This window comes from Rutilus rutilus, assembly GCF_951802725.1.
Source record: "Rutilus rutilus genome assembly, chromosome: 17".
Taxonomy (NCBI): domain Eukaryota; kingdom Metazoa; phylum Chordata; class Actinopteri; order Cypriniformes; family Leuciscidae; genus Rutilus; species Rutilus rutilus.
The window spans coordinates 30,296,741-30,315,671 of NC_140230.1; the positions used below are offsets into that span (position 1 = coordinate 30,296,741).

The following is an 18,931-nucleotide window of genomic DNA, read 5'->3' on the forward strand; positions in this document are numbered from 1 at the left end:
GATGGAGCTCTAAAAATATAAAATTGTCCGATAATGACAGAGAAGTGTGAACAGCAAATATTGCTTTGTTCACTTCCCATCTTTTGTCTTTTTAGGGTGCAAGAGGGATGTGATTTCAGACATTTCTCTGGTGTGCTTAATGTGGATGTTAATACTTTTTTTTTTTTTTTTCTGTCTCTGGATTTTAACAGAAGTGTTTGAGATTCTCTCTGTCCTCTTACATGGAGAGGTCTTCCATATTCATGAGTTCTGTCATTTACATATTCATACAGCACTCAAACATCAGTTTTGCACTTTTTCCCACCATCACTCATAGATAGTGGCTAATGTGCGCTGGTGTAAAGCATTGCCATGCATTTTTATGATAAATAAGAATAATGTGGATGATAAATAATATGATGTACATTTAGACTGGAACAAATTGTATTCAGAACCCACAGTGAAGATCTTGTAACTTAACTTGGATTCGTCAGAAGTAGGGTTGGAAATTTAATGGGAAATTTGTAAGTAAATGCAGTAATTTTCCTACCTCCAGAGCAATTCAAGCTTAAAGCACCACTTTGTTTTTGCAAATCTCGACTGTTTAATGGAGATGTGGACGATAGGCCAGATATGTGCAGTAAGATGTTGCTTTACCCATCTGCCACAAAAATGTAATGTCTTTTAATTCTTTTCATTTGGAGGCTTTTCTAAATACGTGGTTTGGTTACTAAATTAGCATGTTTTAATGAACATACAGTATTTCGTTAGATTTTAATACATTGACAGCCCCAGTCTGAACCCTTTTATAAATGGTTTAATTTTAGAATTAATTGTTGTGTTTGAAGGTCAGATTAAATGGACCACTCCTAATACTGCTGCTGATAATTACAAAAACAATGAACATTTAATTGAACTAGTGTGATTTGATCATAAAAAACAGAGGCATGCCAAGCCATGAGTTGTGTATGAAAATAATTGAATATATTAAGAAATGTATATGATTACTCATCATCAGCGGACTACTAACAGAAATTCCAGGGAAACACATATGCAGGATTCCCTTTGTTGCCTCTCATTTGAAATAGTCTTGTTGGCTTGTATGTTGCCTTGCTGAACATCCATGTTCATTGTGTTGAAGAATGTCTCGTCTGCCTGCCTTTTACATGTGAAACGCATGTTTTACACTGTTCAGAGCTAGTCTTTTCAGAAGCCCAGTACATTTTACACGACAAAGATGTACTACTTCAATAGTTTCCGCGGATCCCTATGAACGGGGACTGTTTGACAACGTTGTCGTCTCTACGCGAAAATTTTTTCTGTATTTAGTTCAGAAAATAGTTTCGTTGTCATGTAAATGTTCCCTTTGAAACCCATTTTAAAAAGGTTGCGGTTTCAGGGCCCCAAAACTCCCAACTAAATTAATGGCTAAAATGAATAAGGTTTTCCATTTTTAGTTGAAAACGGTGTGCTGTAAATGGCCCCTAAATGTGCATATCAAGTGTTATTTTTTATTATTTTTACAGCACTGATTAATCTAAAATGTGCAGTTAAAGTTATTTTACATGCATTTCAGTACAAAACAACAGTTTTGTTTAGTCTTAAATTTGAGAAAAGTTAACACTTGTTTGAAACACTGCAGAATTGTCACCTTTACAGACATTTTTGAATGTATTTGTTCCTTTTTTTAAAATCTGTTTTTGTGATTTAAGCTTTCTTTCTCTTTAATTTTGTTGCACTGTGACAGAAATGAATGGGGTGAGAATGAGGGCACACAGATGAATATCATATATTCATTATAATTTAACCTCGATGTGTTCAGTCAAATTTCACTTTATGTCCTCATCTATGATTTATGTTTTTTCAATAAATTTAAATGTAAATACAAGCTTGGCTGAATGTCTCATTGGCTATTAACATTATCACGTCGCATGTTTAATTCTGTGTTTAATGTCCTATTACCAATACAAATTAATTGCAATATTGTGCAAAAACAGAATGTAAACGAGATTGCTTAAATTCTGATTTTCATTACACTGGAAATGGAAGGTGTGGCACATTGCATTATGGGATGCAGTGTACTCGGTTGTAAACTGCAGACTTTGGAAAACGTAAATCATTTGTGCTTACAGAAAATGAGCATACTTACATTACATAAACTACATTTTTGCAGACTGCATGAGATCTTACGTGCTCCTAGTTTAAGCAACATTACTAACAACATTCTGGATCTGATTGAATAAAGAAATCAAGAGTCAAGACAACTTGATTTTTAAATCATTCATAATTGAAGTACTTAAAATGTATTCATTTACATACAGTGCAATTGTTCAAAAGTGTTTAACAAAAACTGTTAAAAGTCACTATTTAGGCATAGGGTTAGGAAATATATTAACATTTAAAAATCAGTTATTTAAGTGTCATCAGTCAATATGGCCTTCACACAACAAACAGCTTCAGGGTTTTTTGGCACCATTCACACATAGAAATAGCTGAAACACCACTAAGACTTAACAACTTAAAAGGTAGTAAACTTAAAACAGGTAGAATAAAATCAATCACAATTATTAACATGACTGATGGGAATACATCTGGTTTTCTTCACAGGAGATAGACGTATTTATATGGTAGGGTTTGTGTTTCATCACCTTTAATCAATAAATAAATATCAAAATGCAAATTTTAAATTCTATCTTGATTTTCAACTTTTTGATCTAAGATGAAGTATAAATCTCTTTTAAATATTTACCATAGAGAACGTAAAAATGTATTTCACAGCAAATCTATGAACTAGATTTTTCTTTAGACAAGGGGTGCTTCTCCTTTCTAATTTGTGCATCCTTGCTTCCTTTCCTCGCTTTCCAGCTCCACCCCGCTTAGGACGCAAAGAAAGAAAATGAGGACAGAGGAATTGAAGGAAAGCTTATTTCTATATTGGAATATTCTTGATCACTCGAGTGTCACTTCAAAGCGTCATCAGCTGTGCTTAAAGGATCTGAAGAACTCTGAAGGACAATGGCCCTCCATAAGCAGGACCGGACACCCCTGCTTTAGACAGACAGCAAGAACTAATGCATGATAGGAAAAATGTGCAGTAATCTGTGGTTAATTTATCTGGCCTGTGATCAAGTGTTGGTCTTATTCAGTGGTTTGCAGTGTGAGATCATGTGCTGGGCTGCAGCTGGGTCACCCCCTGTTTCTGCTGGTTGTATCTGCGGAAGAAAGCTTTTCCGAACTCATATGTGCTGATCATAATAGCACATGCCGGAGCCACTTTAATCAGCCTTGGCATAAAACCTGAGAATGAGAGAAAGAGTGCACTGCTGAGACATCTAGTGGTGATTTGAAAATCAAGGTACCAAAAAACATAACTGAAAACAATCCAGAACCATATAGTAAGACTAAACAACACACACAATATATATATATATATATATATATATATATATATATATAAAAAATTCAAAAACATTACTGACCCCCCTCCAAATGTATACAAAGAGTTGCAATCCAAATTATTCAACCCCCGTTGCAAATCAGGTTTATTGGAAAAATGTACAGACTTTCAGCTGTTTGCAATGAACAAATCAAACAAAATTAATTGAAATAGCTCAACACAACAAATGTTTCAAATGGTTTCACCTGAAAATGCAACTTTTAATGGCTTCTGCAATTTCAAAATTATTCAACCCCTTCATGGCAAGCATCTTTAGAACTTAGTAGAACAGCCTTTTGCTGTTACGACCTGCTGCAAACGAGATGTATAAGCAGACACCAGCTTCTGGCAGCGTTTCTGAGGAATCTGAGCCCGTTCCTCATGAGCAATGGCCTCCAGTTCAGTAATATTCTTGGGTTTGCTTGCTGTAACCGCCCTCTTCAAATCCCACCAGAGATTTTCAATGGGGGTTAAAGCCAGGTGACCAGGTGACTTCCAGGACTTCTTCTGCAACCAAGCCTTGGTGGAATTTGAGGTATGCTTGGGATCATTGTCCTGTTGCCAGGTCCAATGAACGCCCAAGCTTCAGCTTCCCCACTGACGGCATGACGTTTTCTCCAAAGATTTCCTGATACTTCAATAAAATCATCTTGCGTTCCACACGCAGCTGGTTTCCAGTGCCAGAGTACGCAAAGCAGCCGCAGAGCATCACCGAGCCCCCAACATGCTTAACTGTAGACAGAGGGTTTCTTTTCAGCATATGCTTCACTCTTCGTCCTCCAGCTGATCCATAGAGCCGAAAAGTTCCAGTTTTGTTTCATCGCTCCACAGAACAGAATCACAAAACTTCTGTGGCTTATTTATATGATTTTGAGCTTTTCTTGGGCTTTTGGGTCAGTACAGTAGAGGTGTACGTCTTGGAGTTCTGGCATGCGTTTAGTACAAGCCTTACTGTGCAGCTGAAATCTCAGTGCCTGTGGCCACCAAGTCTTGCTGCAGGTCTTTTGCAGTTACTCAAGGGTTTTTCTGAACCTGCCTTCTCAGAAATCTGGTTGCTGCCTTTTTCTGCCCCATCCAGGTAGTGTAACCACTGTTCCTTTAACTTTGAACTTGCAAACTATGCTTCCAACTGTGTCTCTTGGAACATTTAGTGCCTTCTCTATCTTTTTGTATCCTGTTTCTTGTTTGTGAAGAGCGATGATATCTTGTCTTAACTTTTTGGACCATTCTTTTGACTTAGCCATATTTCTAACTTGCAGTCAAACGTGACACTCAGCAAACCTAGCCAGTTCAGATATTTCATGTGTTCTAGGTCAAGCACACCTGGTGCAACTAATGAAGCCCTTGATTAAGACAACACCTTTTTTGCAGATTTGTGCTGTTGTGAGGGATTCTATTAAGATGGTTGAATCATTTTGAAACTGCAGAAGTCATTAAAAGTTGCATTTTCAGTTCATTTTGGGGAAACCACTTGAAACATTTGTTGTGTTGAGCTATTTCAATTACTTTTGTTTGATTTGTTCATTGCAAACAACTGAAAGTCTGTAAATTTTTCCAATAAACCTGATTTGCAATGGGGGTTAAATAATTTCGATTGCAAGTGTATTATATAAATATATTTACCTGCAAATAGTCCTGATACTCCATTTTCAGCAACTATCCTTTTCATCACATTATATGTGCTGGAGGAGACTTGCGTGGACACTACACAGAGAATACTACACATTAATGCCATATACATGTAAACAGAAAGCTGAAAATCCCAATGATGGAAAATTACATGAATTTTCATACTTACAGTTCTTTGTTTGCAGTTCACCCAGTTCTACCTGTCGTTTTGTCTTGACCACATCAAATGGCAGTGTGACGATAGATGCAATCTAAAACAAGAAAAAACAGGTACTTGACACATTAGGACACATTTTCATTTACAATACAAATGTGACGTGGCCAAATACGTCCGGGATACATAAAAAAATGTTTCGCGTGTTAGCATCAGTAAATGGGGCCCATGCGAGCTCTGATGCAGGTGTAAATCACAGACTCACCGATCCAGAAAGCGCTCCAGCTGTGAATGTGATGCTAAAGGTTGGATCTGTACAGCTGTGGTATTCACAGAGCCATACTTTACCCTTCTCATAGTTAAACCAGTACATAGCTGAGGAGAAACACAGAAAGTCAGATAAGAAATTAGGAAATAGCAGCAAACATGACACATTCAAAGAGTCGTATGATTTGTTATTCCGTAGTACACTACCATTCAAAAGTTTGGAGTTAGTAAGATGTTTTTTAAAGTATCTTTTACTCACAAAGGCTGCATTTATTCGAACAAAAATATAGTAAAAACAGTAATATTGTGAATTTTTTTTACAATTTAAAAGAACTGTAATGTTCTGTATTCCTGTGATGGCAAAGCATCATTACTCCAGTCTTCAGTGTTACATGATCCTTCAGAAATCCTTCTTATATGCTGATTTGGTACTCAAGAAATGTTTCCTATAATTATAAATGTTGAAAACAGTTGTGCAGCTAAATATTTATGTGGAAACCAGAATTCTTGTATGAATAGAAAGTTCAAAAGTTGATGAATAGAAAGTTCTATTATATTTATTTATAACAGAAATCTTTAGTAACATTATAAATATCTTTACTGTCACTTTTGATCAATTTAATGCATCCTTGATGAATAAAAGTATTTATTTATTTCCAAAAATCCTACTGACCCAAAAGACCCAGACTGGATATTTTACAACAGTTTCGAAAACATTCATCAGAATTTACAGTCAGAACGACAATCAGTTTTATATTAGTTTTAGTATTTTGAGGTTTGTGTTTGCAAATCAAGTGCTTCAAAATGTGAACTCTGTAACGTGAAGGCTGTGCGTGTTTCACCTGAGAAGGGGACGTCTCGGAGCAGCGTGGGTCCCCAGCCCCTCCACAGAGACCGCCAGCCCTCGCTGTGCAACGCTGACCGGATCACGGCACTCAGCTCCCGGTACGACTGTTTCTCAGCCTGCACCTTTGTGCGGATCAGCTCCAGGGGGCTGATTACTGTGGCCGAGCCCACTGACACATTCAGAAAACTCATATGAAACCAGGTGCACTTTGATTTAGAAGGTCAGCATGTGGAGAAAAGGTCAAACACTTAATCAGTGGGGCTAAACATTACCTCTCGCAATAGCGCCGGCAAACAGTGGTGCCAGATCCGATCGGTCTCCCATCCTGACCTTGAAAACAGCACAGAGCTGATCGTAACATGTGAAATAGATCATGGTCGCAGGCACCGCCATTATTCTGCAAAGAAAAACCATGGCATTACACGTGTTAAGGAAAGGTCAGTTGGGTTCAGACAGCAGCAAACATCTTCAGAAATGTGAATAGAAAACTCACAGTGTTGGAGGAAGGCCACTCCAAAGTGATCTGATTCCTTCCATACGTATAATCTTAATAAAGGCATCCTGGAACAGAAGAACAAACAGAGCATTTGAATATGTATTTAAACAGTATCATATGGTGAAGAGAAACTGGACTCACAATTTTATATGGTTTAGCTTACCAAAGTGCCGTTGAAACGACCAGGTGCTTTGTACCATGCCTTTGAATTGCCGTTCTCACAGACGCATATATGATCCATCAGGCCATTACAGTACACAAAACATTTTCCTGACAGTCATCAAAAAATTAATAAGAGGTTTCAACCACATCAACATCTGACTTCATTTGAACAGAAAGCAGCTCAAGCATACCTTTGGGAAAAGGATTATTTTGTGCCTGCAATCTGATCTTCACCACATCCAGAGGTGTTACTGTGAACATGAAGAAAACAGCAAACATTATTATCATATTGCTATTTTTTTATTGTAAAAAAAAAAGTGTCTGCTAAATGAATACACTCATTCAAAGGTTTGGGGTTATAAGATTGTTTTATATTTCTGAAAGAAGTCTCTTATGCTCTGAGATAGATAGATCCACTTCTTAATATTATTAATTCAGCATTGTTATAAGGGTACGTACCAAAAACCTTTAAGCTGGATGTTATTAACCCTTTTATTATAAAAACACAACTTGATCCAAGGGAACTATTTAATTACAGACCGATCTCAAATCTACCTTTTCTGTCAAATACACTACCAATCCTCACACCTGTTCCTTCTTAGAATGAAATGGTATCTGCGAGAATTTCCAGTCAGGATTTAGACTGCATCATAGTACTGAGACTGCTCTCATTAGAGTTAAAAAATATTTGCTTTTATCTTCAGATTATGGTTGTATTTCTCTATTAGGGTTAGTGGATTTGAGTGCTGAATTTAATACTATCGACCACAACATTCTTTTGAATAGACTCAAATTATGTTGGCAATAGTGGAATTGCATTAGCAATGGTTTTAAATCATACTTTTGACCGTTATTAGTTTGTAGCAGTGAATTAAGAGATGTCATACCGATCACAAGATCAGTATGGAGTGCCACAAGGGTCGGTACTAGGACCTTTGCTTTTCACCCTGTACATGCTATCCTTGGGAGATATCATTAGGAAGCATGGCGTTCGTTTTCACTGATACACTCATGATACTCATGATACTTTTTTTTCATGCCCTGACAAAACATAGGCTACCAATTCACAAAATTAAGCTGGTCCAAAACGCAGCAGCTAGAGTTCTAACTAGAACCAGGAAGTATGACCATATTAGCCTGGTTCTGTTAACACTGCACTGGCTCCCTATTAAACATCGTATACATTTTAAAATCTTGCTAATTACGTAGGAAGCATTAAATGGTTTAGCTCCCCAGTACTTGAGCGAGCTCTTAACACATTATAGCCCTTCAGGTCTATTGTGATCGTAAAATTCTGACCAGTTGATAATACCTAGAATATAAAAATCAACTGCAGGCGGTAGATCCTTTTCCTATTCAGCACTTTAACTCTGGGACAGTCTTCCTACCATTGTTTGGGAGGCAGACACACTCTGTCAGTTTAAATAAATATCAAGCTGTTATTTAGCAGATGCTTTTTTGATGCAAAAAGATTTACTGTACAGTATTATCAATGGTATTTTTAACAGAAACACACACATCTAAAATATAAATACATTGTTTTTGAAACAAAACTTATTGTCAATGACAAAATAAGTAGTTACAAAAAACAAGGCATCTATCTATATTATCTATATCGCACAAGTTAATATATTTATCTTACCCAACAGTGACGTAATAACTGCCCCAGAGCAAGACGCCATCATCTGCTGGAAGGGTGTAATGTCCCCCTTGGGTCCTGGAGAACTTTTCTGAGAGCTCATTTCAAAGCCTGCGATGTAGAGAAAGTTCATATTAATCTGGATTCGCAAACTCCGTTGACTTCAATCTGTAGTGACTGACAGCCATGTGCCAATAATGAACCTTGTTAAACAAGCTCACACTTACCTTGCAAGTTGCTCCTAATAGATCTGAACACATAAACAGCTCTTATTGCATTGACCTTTATCCGTTATCATTACAACTGCTGAGTTACCAAATTATGTAAATAGCTAAACAAAAAAACAACTATGTAACCCCGAAATAAAAAAAACAATGTCATCAGTGCGATCCAAAAATATTAATGAATTCACGTGATTCATTGAGAGTTTCATGCTGCTACACTAGTGTGCGCCATTGCGTTTCCTCAACAGCATTACATGACATGTGTTTATCGGATAGCGTGTTTCGGAGCAGCAGATTCGTTACTTCCGGCTATTTAAATTTCGCCATTAGACACAATAGAACACTCATGTACGTAACAATTTATCTAACTCATATTTTATATATTTAACAGTAGTTTTCTAATTTATATTCTCCATAAAATTCAGGCTGTTTATATTAGTGTAATTGACATTAAAATATCAACTATTTGTGGCGTCGTTTTTTGAAACATCAAAAAATAAACGTCGAAATTCCTTTTATGAATTCCAAGATTGCAGCAGGTTTTGTGGGAGTGGAGAGACCTCTCGAGCGGGAAAATGGAAAGGGGGCTACGTCGAGTGTTTGTTATGAAGACATTTACAAACAGTGGAGCCATTTAACGCAGTCTTGTGTTTTTAGCTTAGTGTTTTAATCGAGCAACACTTTTGAGTAATGCTGCTATATGTGTGCGGTATAACTAGCTGGTTTAGGCTGGTTTAGGGCTGTAACCGTTAGAACTTAAAACTCCACGATGAAGCAAGAATCTTTCTCCAGGTGTAAAGACCGAGGTGTTGTGAATCTTTTTAAATTAACTTTCTATTGACCTGTATTGCAATGTTTTGTTGTTGTTTTTTTTTCACATAAAAGTAGCCTCTGATAATAACGCTTTAAGAAAACTGGCATGCTTTGCTGTTCAGTATATGTAACGTTACTGAACATGTTTGTCTGAATATATGTATATTTTGTTTATAACGGTCTAATTGTGCTGTATTGATCTTCACAGATTCAAAACTAGATGGATATAATGGCGCATCATCTAAAAGCAAAATTAAACCAGTAAGCGATGCTCTTCAGACCAAACCCTTTAAAGGGAGAATATTTTATTTGGATCTGCCATGGAATATGAAAACACAACTCTTGGAAAATGACATCAAGACACTTGGTGGTGTAAGTGCTGTTTCTTGTCTTAACATTTAATATTTGAGGCTATTGTGCACAGTATTTTCACATGCAGAAAGAGAATGTCTTACATTAGTAAAATTAGACAGCTGAGTTTATCTGCAAAACTATGATAAGCTTTTGGAAGTGTACACAATGTATTTGTTCACTTCTCTTGATTTTAAAGACTGCAATTTCATCTGCTTTATTTAAATAGTGTATTATGTTTTATCTCTCTTTCTGTGTGAGTATAATGTGATGATACCGGTAGTCTGGAACTTGACTCATGATGATGTTGACTATGCACATTTCATCACAGATGAAGTAACTTTTTTTATTTTCTGCTCATCAGACAGTGGAAAAATTCTTCAGTAAGGAGATCAAGTATCTCGTGTCCAGTAAGCCGGAGGCTCGTTATGCCCAGCGTCTCCTTCCGGACTCCCCAGCGCCCAGTCCGGATTCGGGCGTCAGCTCTCCTCATCCCGGCAGCAGGAGGGAAAGCCACAGGCACAGGGGCAGCTCTCAGGGAGTCACAGATGCGACTGTAAGAAGCAATTCAAAGTTTCAAACAAGAGTTTACATGTTTTTTTGAACATGTATTATGTTAATAATTTACTATAAATTGATTTGTGATATTCTGCAGTGCTTTAAATATTATCAGAGTTAATAGAAACCATGATTATTTGCTGAATGCAAATGCATCCTTGCTGAATAAAACTATTAAATAGTTTTTAAAAAAGAACCCAAATCTTACCGACCTCAAACGTTTGAATGTTAGTGTGTGTTTTCTGGGGGAAAACACTTGACATGTTTTGTTGTGCTGGAATTTCACAGGCTGCCGTAAGTCGAGGCAAATCTCTTGTTGAAAGAGTCGTTAAGGAACAAGTGAGTCAATCTTTATCAAGCCCTGTTTGTTTGTGAATGAACTCTGTGCAGCAGTCCTGAGTAGTTTATCAGCGCTCTGAATGAGTGATTTAGGGGTTTTCTGTTCTGTTAAAGGAACGTGTTCAGATGAATGGGATCCTGGCCAATGCTGTGGAATGGGGGGTCAAAGTCCTGCATGTTGACGGTATCAACATTATCACCGTCAATCATTATTAATGTCTGTGTTGTTAGACAAGTGATATGTGGTTTCAGTATTTCACGGTGTTTCATGCTTGATGTCCAAACAGATGTGATTTCATACGTTGACAAGAAGAAAGCTAAAGTAATTGCAGTGAATGCAGCTAATCCAGTGGTTAAAGGAGCTGTGAGTATTTTTGTTTTCTCTATTATTTGTCTATTCTTCTTTTGATATAAAGAACCAAATGAACAAGTTTAAAATTCATCAATTGAAAAAACTTAATGTTCAAAGTTTTTGGTAATTTACTGCCTGTTTTAAAGACTAAGCTAAAACATTTGAACTTATTGATTTACTAGACAATTCTACTTCTGTCCAGGGCTGCATATATATCTGTTATTTCTGGGTATATTCAGTTTATCGCTCTTCATTTTTAGGCTCGCATTCAGCACACAGAGAAAAATACATATCAAAGACACAATGGTAAGTACAAAAGAACCTATCTGTTTTAATTTGCTGCATCTTCCAGTAGAAAAATGTTAATTGAACACATTATAGCAATGCTTTCATTAATTTTAATTAATCATTTTGTTTTTTATTTCCAGCAGGAAGAATTCGTCGACCGTTTATAAAAGTGGAGGACTCAAGCAGGTGTGTTTTCTTAGTTTATTTTCTTGTGTTTTACCTTTCATGTTATTGGTCCAGTTTGATAACAATCTATAATGGTTTTTGCAGGCATTATCGTCCCATCTACCTTCCACTGTTCAACATGCCTGTGTGCAACCTCCGCTCTCTTCCTCCCTGCAGTCCGTTCCTGATTGAGGAACATGGAAAAGATGATACGAAGAAGAAACAGAATGAGCAAAGGTAGAATGAGCATCACTCACATGCTATGATGTTATTGTTAGGTTTTTGTGTGTGTTTGTAAATGAGAATCTGTGTTTTGCTTTAGGTCTGGAGGGGAACGAGGGACTCGAGGGAAGAAAGAGAGGCGCAGAGAAAAGAGGAAAGGAGGTTACTGTGAGTGCTGTGAGGTCAAATTTGACAACCTAAAAGCGGTACGTGCTGAGAAAAATAAAGTCACTCACAATTTTTATGCTCATGCAACAGCAAAAACAGTGTCTGACCTGTCTGAACTTCTGACCACCAGCACTTGGAGAGTGAGCAGCATCAGGCTTTCTCAAAGAGTGAGGAATATAGAGTCTTGGATCGAGTCACCGCGGGACTGACCTGCGACCTCATGAACATCAGCATGCACTGTAGAAGGTACAAAAATGTCATTACAGTTATGTATTTCTTAAGGGCTAGGTTGACAACATTAGCCTAGTTAGGGCTGGGCGATATAACGATAATTATCGCGATATAATTTTTCTCGATAAAACAATATCAAGAGTTTGATAAATGTTCGATAATGTTTATGCGCCAAAAGCGGAACGAAACTCATTTGAACCGCGCGCCACACGGACCATTTATCCGCTCGGCTCAAAGTCCAAACGGCAGAGCCGATGCGTTTACTCTGATCGCTCTCGTCACGAGAACCAGTGAGAAGCGCTTGAATTCAGCGAACACCACAATGTCTCAGTGATTTAAACCAGTTTAAAGGCAGATGAAACAGCGCTGACAAACAGGAGAAACACTGTGCGCAACGATACTGTCAGAAGGCTTTTCCGTCTACAAATTCCCATCATTTACCATGGATTTACTGTAACGTTTACCCTAGTAATATTAACTGCACCATGAAATGTGGGATATACATATTGAATTGTATTATATTATTAATGTAGACGATGTATTAAAGGACTAATGGAATATAATTACAGTATTTAATAATGTATTTAGGCTACTGTTTTTCATACAAATACCATAGGAATCATAAAGTTACATTTTGCCATGATAGTGAGGTTATCATGATCTAAATGCATGATACTGGATGACCAATGGTTAAGTTTAATAAAACTCAAACAGTCAGAATATTACATTTTACCAAATAAAAATTAGCACATGCAGAAACTAAGAAATTAATTGTCCAATAAAGATATTTATTTTGTTAAGGAAAAATGACAAATGTTTGAATGTTCTACCTCAGATTTGTGAAATGTTCACCAGTTTGGCAAGTGTTTGTCCTGATATGTTCTGACAATAAAGAGTAGTTTAAAACCACAATTAACGCTCTGGTTTCTACAACTTTCACTTAGGAGCAAAAATCTGCCTTTAAACTTGAAAGAAATAAAGATTTGACTTTTAATCGTGATAAATATCGATATCGACTGATATAAAAAAAACTATAGCAATATTTTCCAAATGTCGATAAAAAGCTATTAATCGTTTCATTAATCGATGTCATGCGACTAAACCATAACTTTTTCTTCTCACGATAAGTCATTCCAAAAAACATGGCAACGGATTCTAGTAGGTTTAAGTATATCCCAGCCATTATGAATGGTCTACTTTGACATACGCCAGGTGACCTGTAAATGCGAAAAAACTGTTTACATTGCTGTTTTCGAGGTATTCTTTTTTCGAATTGCCTGAAAAACCACCTCATTCGAAAGGTAAAACCATTTTTTGCGCTATATGGGAGTTTTCGCAAAATGGACTTGTTTCCATTCTGCGTATTTTCAATTCGCGATTTCTATTTGCGCAATTTAAAAGGGTAATGGAAACACAGCTATTGATTTTTCTATTTTAATTGATCTTCATTTTGATTCAACGATATTGATTCTTAAATTCCCAAAATCAATCTTTTAGCCTATATTGTTTTTTGACACATCAACAAAACTTTACCATTATTTGTAGCTCTCCTCTCATCAATAATCGCAATAAGTGCTTTGTTACTTTTGATATGCAAAAAAGTCTCAGCTTTCAAATAACTGAGATGTGAACCAATCATCTTTTCCTTTTTACTAATAGGTATAGCATGAACTGAAAGAAATTAACTGAAATCAGTGTTTCAACCATGTAAAGATGACAAAACAATATGGTGACGTTACAGCAACTTTTAGGAAAGCCGTAACCCCTTAGTTAGCTGGAGTTGGTGATGTCTTAATTATTTTATGAATGAATAAATACTTGTAAAAAACAAGTTTTTATGACAGCTACCATTTAAATGTTTATTTCAACAACAAATTGGAGTAGAAGCATAAAAAAGTGATTTATGTGCAAAATGTAAAAAAGAAAATACAGTAAAAGGTGGCTGCTGTTTCATCTCCAAATTAATCTATATTGAATCAAGAGCTTGAGCAATGGAATGGAGGAGATTCCCCCATATATGTAAAGCGCTTTGAGGTCTCAGAAAAAGCGCTATATAAATGTAACGAATTATTAATTAATTATTATTAATTGAATCGATTTGTGAAATCTGTCAATACCCAGCCATATTTTATTTGCTTATTGTTATTTACTGGCCTTATGACAGCGCAATGTCTCTCTGCCATAGGGTGAAATGCAGTACATCAACCCCTCTTCTGTGTGCTGAAGCCATGTTGCCAGTAAAGGAAGATGTGGGATCTGTGACTGGTGATTGGAAACAGGAAAGCGAGGGTTCTTTGCTTTTGGACTCTACAGCAAAGCACTGTCTCTCAGAACAGACCATAGGAAAACCTCTGCTGGTTCGCAAACGCAGCAGGGGCCAGTGTGAATTCCCTTCTAGCAACAGGGACAGCTTGTTTGACCAGTCCGACATTCCGAAGTCCCAGTCCAAGCGTGGATCCTTTGAGTGGGAGTTCCACTTGCGATCTGCTGTGCGGAAATCTGAAGGTGCATCTTTTCTCAGCAGAGAGCAGAACTGTGACTCTAATGCACTTGAATGCAGGACAGACCAACAAACCAGGAAAAACCCTGACACACACCCAGCTCAAGAGTTCAATGAAAGAAACCAAGAAACAATAACTGGAAATGAATATTTGAGGACTAACTGCAGTGAAATGTATACGCAAAGTATGCCTGAAAATCAAGTAAAAAATTCAGCTCTTTGGCCTTTAGCCAGCACAGAACCCGAACCGGACCGTGACAGCCCTTTTAATTCGCTGCAACGGAAGGTTCGGAACGTCAGACCCAGAAGAAGAAAGCAAGTACCAGCCTTGCACATCGAATCTAGTAAAGAGAGAGAATCATTGGGCTCTCTTTCACTTGTTAAGCCTGTACAGGAGTGTGAGAGCCCCCCAGTGTCTGTCCCGGACCTGTGGGATCTCTTTCAGTCCAGTGACAACATCGATGAAGACTTTAAGGGTTTTTGAGATTAATGCTGGGTAGAAAAAATGGAACAACAACAATTGAACAATTGAGTGGACAACACATATGTATGTGTTATAAAAGTTATTACTATGCCAAATAATTTATATTAATATATCTGTGTTTTTCAGTAGAATGGAAAACTGCATTCTCACCATACAGGCTTTAAAAGACAACTTTGATTATAGACTGGAAAAATACATACTGACTATATATAGGGGAAAATGAGTGGAGCTACACAGTGAGTATGTACATTTATGTTGTGTATGTTATTGAAGTATATGACACCCATGATACTGTCTTGAAATGATTCCCTGATTCCTGTATTAAAGTGAAAATATTTTTTACATAGTTTTTTTTTTTTTTTTTTTTTTGTCTGTATCATCACGGTTATAAGCATATGTCCTTGGCACGCTTTTATTTTAGAAAACTTATTTGGCATGGGTATCTAATTTTTAAATCTCCAGATTGGCTGGTCCAAACTCGGTGTTTCAAGCCTTCAGTACAATTAACATTCAGTATACAGTACTGTTCAAATGTCTGGGGTCAGTAAGATATGTGTATAATAAATGAATGCATTTATTTATCAAGGATGTGGTAAATTTATCAAAAGTCACTAGAAAACAGTCATTTAAAATGTACAATTATTTTGCAATATTACTGTTTTACTGGTTTTTTGAGCATAACTGCATAACAGACTTAAAAAACATTTAATAATTTTACCAACCCCAAATTATGAATGGTATTGTATGTGTAGTCCAGTTAACAAATGTATGGTATTGAGAATAAACAACGTGTTTAATCCCAGGACATGGTTTTAGACAAATAATAAAACCTTTGGATTTGTTTCTAATGGCTATAAAGAAAGCTATCTTTACTGGTTAATGTGAAAATAAAATTATAAGTGCATAAAGCATTATTTCCTGGTGTAAATGATATACATTATTGCATACTACCAATATACATGATCAAGGATTTAACCAAATGTCTTGTGGTTATGATTGGTATGCGTTATTATGTTCTACTTCGTGGTAATATATTAATAATATGGTATATAGCCATTAATAATTGGTAATATATTAATATCAACCTCTGTGTTTGGCTGTTCTTGTGCTCCATACGGGATCATTTTCTGTTTGTCGCAGAAGGTGACAGCAGGTGGAGCGCGCACTACACTACCCGTCATCCCGCGTGCAGATCGTTCATGCATATTTATGAGTCGTTTCTGCAGTGAGGCGGCTGGACGTTATTGATGTCTTGCTGAGGAGGTGGCGGTTTCTGCTCGGTGGAGGAAAAAAAAAGGGCCTGATTTTAGTTTTCCAGAACGCACCCGCCTTCGACCAGTCATCCGCCCGCTGCTCGCGCAACCAGCGTCTCGATGCAGTAGCTGCTCGCGCGTCACTAATGGCAACCAGCGCGCGAGAGGATGTGTGTGCCTTCTTGAAGGAAACTGAAAAACGAGTATAACTTTGGATTTAACTCTTATATCGAATAATTTGGGATATGATTAGCCGCGATTTTATGAAGCGAATGGATGCGGGAATGATGCCTCTCCGTGTCGGGAATTCCTTTCTGTGTCTCTTTGTAGCGGTGATGAGCTCTGTGGTTCATACCAGCATCTCACTGCCTCATTACGGTGAGGGTGTATTTTTATTACGTGTTTATTTTATAAATGTGTATTTTCATAACGAAACAAATTCATTATGAGTTTTTTATTTAATTTAATTGTTTTATCATATTAGGGCCGTATTTTAATCATAGTAACCTAATTATCCGTTCAGGTAATGTAAACAGATGTAACGTTACTTAACGGTAAATAGCCTATACGACCCCGAGGCGTGATTTATCATTATTTATCCTTGACTATTATGTCAAGTTTCATACGTGTAACTCAGAATGAAAATGTGTAATTGTTAAAAATAGGCTACTGTGTTTTTATTATTCTAGGAGACGCCTTGGTAAAGACAAGGGCTCGGCGTGATGACGCCAGGTTCCTCGGGAAGGAGAGCACGGTACCGGTCCGGTTGATGTACCGAATAGACGGAGACACTCAGACGCCTCATGATGTTCTGAACACACGGGTCCGAACGAGCTCTGACAGTAAACAGGTGTGTATTGTTTCATCTCATGTTAGCATGTCATCTGTGTGTCATATAGGGATGCTCTCTCTCCTCCCGTTGCCATTGGAGACGCGCTGCTCTTCAAATGATGTGTATGTTTTTCTCTTTTACTCTCTTTCTGAGTCTTGTAGTCTGACTCTGGGTGGTCTGAGAGCCCTGCGCAGTTAATTCCAGTCATTTAAGGGTGATCTAATGAACCAAAACAACACATTTCTCTGGAAGATGCTGATGCTTAGGCCTCCTGAGGCATCTTGTGGCATCACAGCTTTGGAAACACAAAGGACACAGAAAGAACAAATGAGCAGCTCCTGTGTTGGAGCATTATCAGTCTAAATCAATAGTGCATTATTCTTTTTTACATTATTATATAGCACAGAAATGTCAGAAACTGATTACTGCTATAACTCCATTTGTTATTCAGCAAAACACTGCATCAGGGACTCAAAACCTGGGCCATGATGATAAAAGGAAAACAATAAACTGGCAAATGTACTTTGCATTTGGTTTCTCAGCTGAGCGTGTAATGCTATAAGAGGTTTATGGACTTGCTATTTCTTTTGTTCTTGCTTCGCCTGGCCTGAAAGATAGTGAATAAGTGAACTGATATCACATCAAGTCATATTAATTAGCTATTTAATGTTTGAAAGTAACGCTACACATTTAGAAATGTATATATCAATGCTGTCAAATTAATTAATCGCGATCAATCGCGTCTAATATAAAAGTTTGTGTTTACATAATATAAGGCCTAGTATGTACTGTGCTGTAAAATATCTTAGCATTTTTGTCCATCCCGACTGCTCAGGTACTTACTTTGTTGTTCATACTTTGCGTGACTGAATAATTCTCAGAGGCACAGACATGCAATCGCTCGTGGCCTCGTTACTGTAACAAGTCTCTTTGACTGGTTAGAATATCTGTACATGTGCTTCGGGTTGTGCGTGCACGTGTGGGGCTTAACCCTTTGTCTGACGTGCAGCTGAGCTCTGTATAATTCAAGTAAAATCTTTTTCATCATGCCAATGCATTGATTTAATCATTGTGGTGTTATATATGATGCCACATTAGAGATTAGATTCGAAACATGTGCCAATGAAATATATTTTTTCATAAATACATTTAACTATGCTCAGGTCTGTTTTTAGCTCCACGCTTGACTTACAATCGGATCTTTTTGAAGATTGACTGTTTTATTTATAGATATTTGCCGATGTCTGAAAACAAAACAGAGAATCTTTTAGCTTGCTAATTTTAGATCGTCTTTATTTAACACAGAATGCAGATCAGAAAAAAAAATCGAGTCAAGCTTTTTTAGAGCGATAATAGGATGAAACGGCGATCGATGATGCCACTGGCATAATGGACAGAAAGCTGCAGCCTTCTCATCTTACACAGTTTCTAGAAAACACTCTGAATCTCTTTATTAGATTTGGTTTTAAAGAAAACAAGGGTTGAGAGTGTTATTGTGTGCATTTTGGTTAGACGTGATACACACAAATCCACACTCAATCA

The 18,931-nt window shown here is 37.1% G+C and overlaps 3 protein-coding genes across 3 annotated transcripts in view; 2 read left to right on the forward strand and 1 right to left on the reverse strand.

Annotated features, from left to right (window-relative positions):
• Nucleotides 1-1,674: 1,674 nt before the first annotated feature.
• slc25a40 (solute carrier family 25 member 40) lies at nucleotides 1,675-9,103 on the reverse strand. Its single transcript, XM_084384739.1, has 11 exons — nucleotides 8,837-9,103; nucleotides 8,613-8,720; nucleotides 7,162-7,221; nucleotides 6,972-7,078; nucleotides 6,806-6,873; nucleotides 6,585-6,709; nucleotides 6,308-6,481; nucleotides 5,464-5,573; nucleotides 5,214-5,295; nucleotides 5,039-5,119; nucleotides 1,675-3,276 (listed from the first exon to the last, which is right to left on the reverse strand). The coding sequence occupies exons 2-11, from the start codon at nucleotides 8,710-8,712 to the stop codon at nucleotides 3,143-3,145; spliced, it is 1,041 nt and encodes a 346-aa protein (XP_084240865.1). The 5' UTR covers nucleotides 8,713-8,720; nucleotides 8,837-9,103; the 3' UTR covers nucleotides 1,675-3,142.
• Nucleotides 9,104-9,115: 12 nt separating this feature from the next.
• Nucleotides 9,116-16,203, forward strand: dbf4 (DBF4-CDC7 kinase regulatory subunit). The gene is made up of 12 exons (XM_084384750.1): nucleotides 9,116-9,639; nucleotides 9,855-10,018; nucleotides 10,362-10,553; nucleotides 10,844-10,894; nucleotides 11,009-11,078; nucleotides 11,182-11,258; nucleotides 11,507-11,552; nucleotides 11,675-11,720; nucleotides 11,805-11,936; nucleotides 12,022-12,127; nucleotides 12,220-12,335; nucleotides 14,506-16,203. Exons 1-12 carry the CDS (start codon nucleotides 9,603-9,605, stop codon nucleotides 15,302-15,304), a joined length of 1,836 nt encoding a protein of 611 aa, XP_084240876.1. The 5' UTR covers nucleotides 9,116-9,602; the 3' UTR covers nucleotides 15,305-16,203.
• Nucleotides 16,204-16,708: 505 nt separating this feature from the next.
• adam22 (ADAM metallopeptidase domain 22) overlaps nucleotides 16,709-18,931 on the forward strand; it is a 70,914-nt gene continuing 68,691 nt past the window's right edge. Inside the window, exons 1-2 of the mRNA XM_084384744.1 lie at nucleotides 16,709-16,935; nucleotides 17,247-17,407. Of these exons, the coding sequence (XP_084240870.1) occupies nucleotides 16,803-16,935; nucleotides 17,247-17,407 (294 nt within the window). The 5' untranslated portion in view covers nucleotides 16,709-16,802. The remainder of the gene's footprint in view (nucleotides 16,936-17,246; nucleotides 17,408-18,931) is intronic.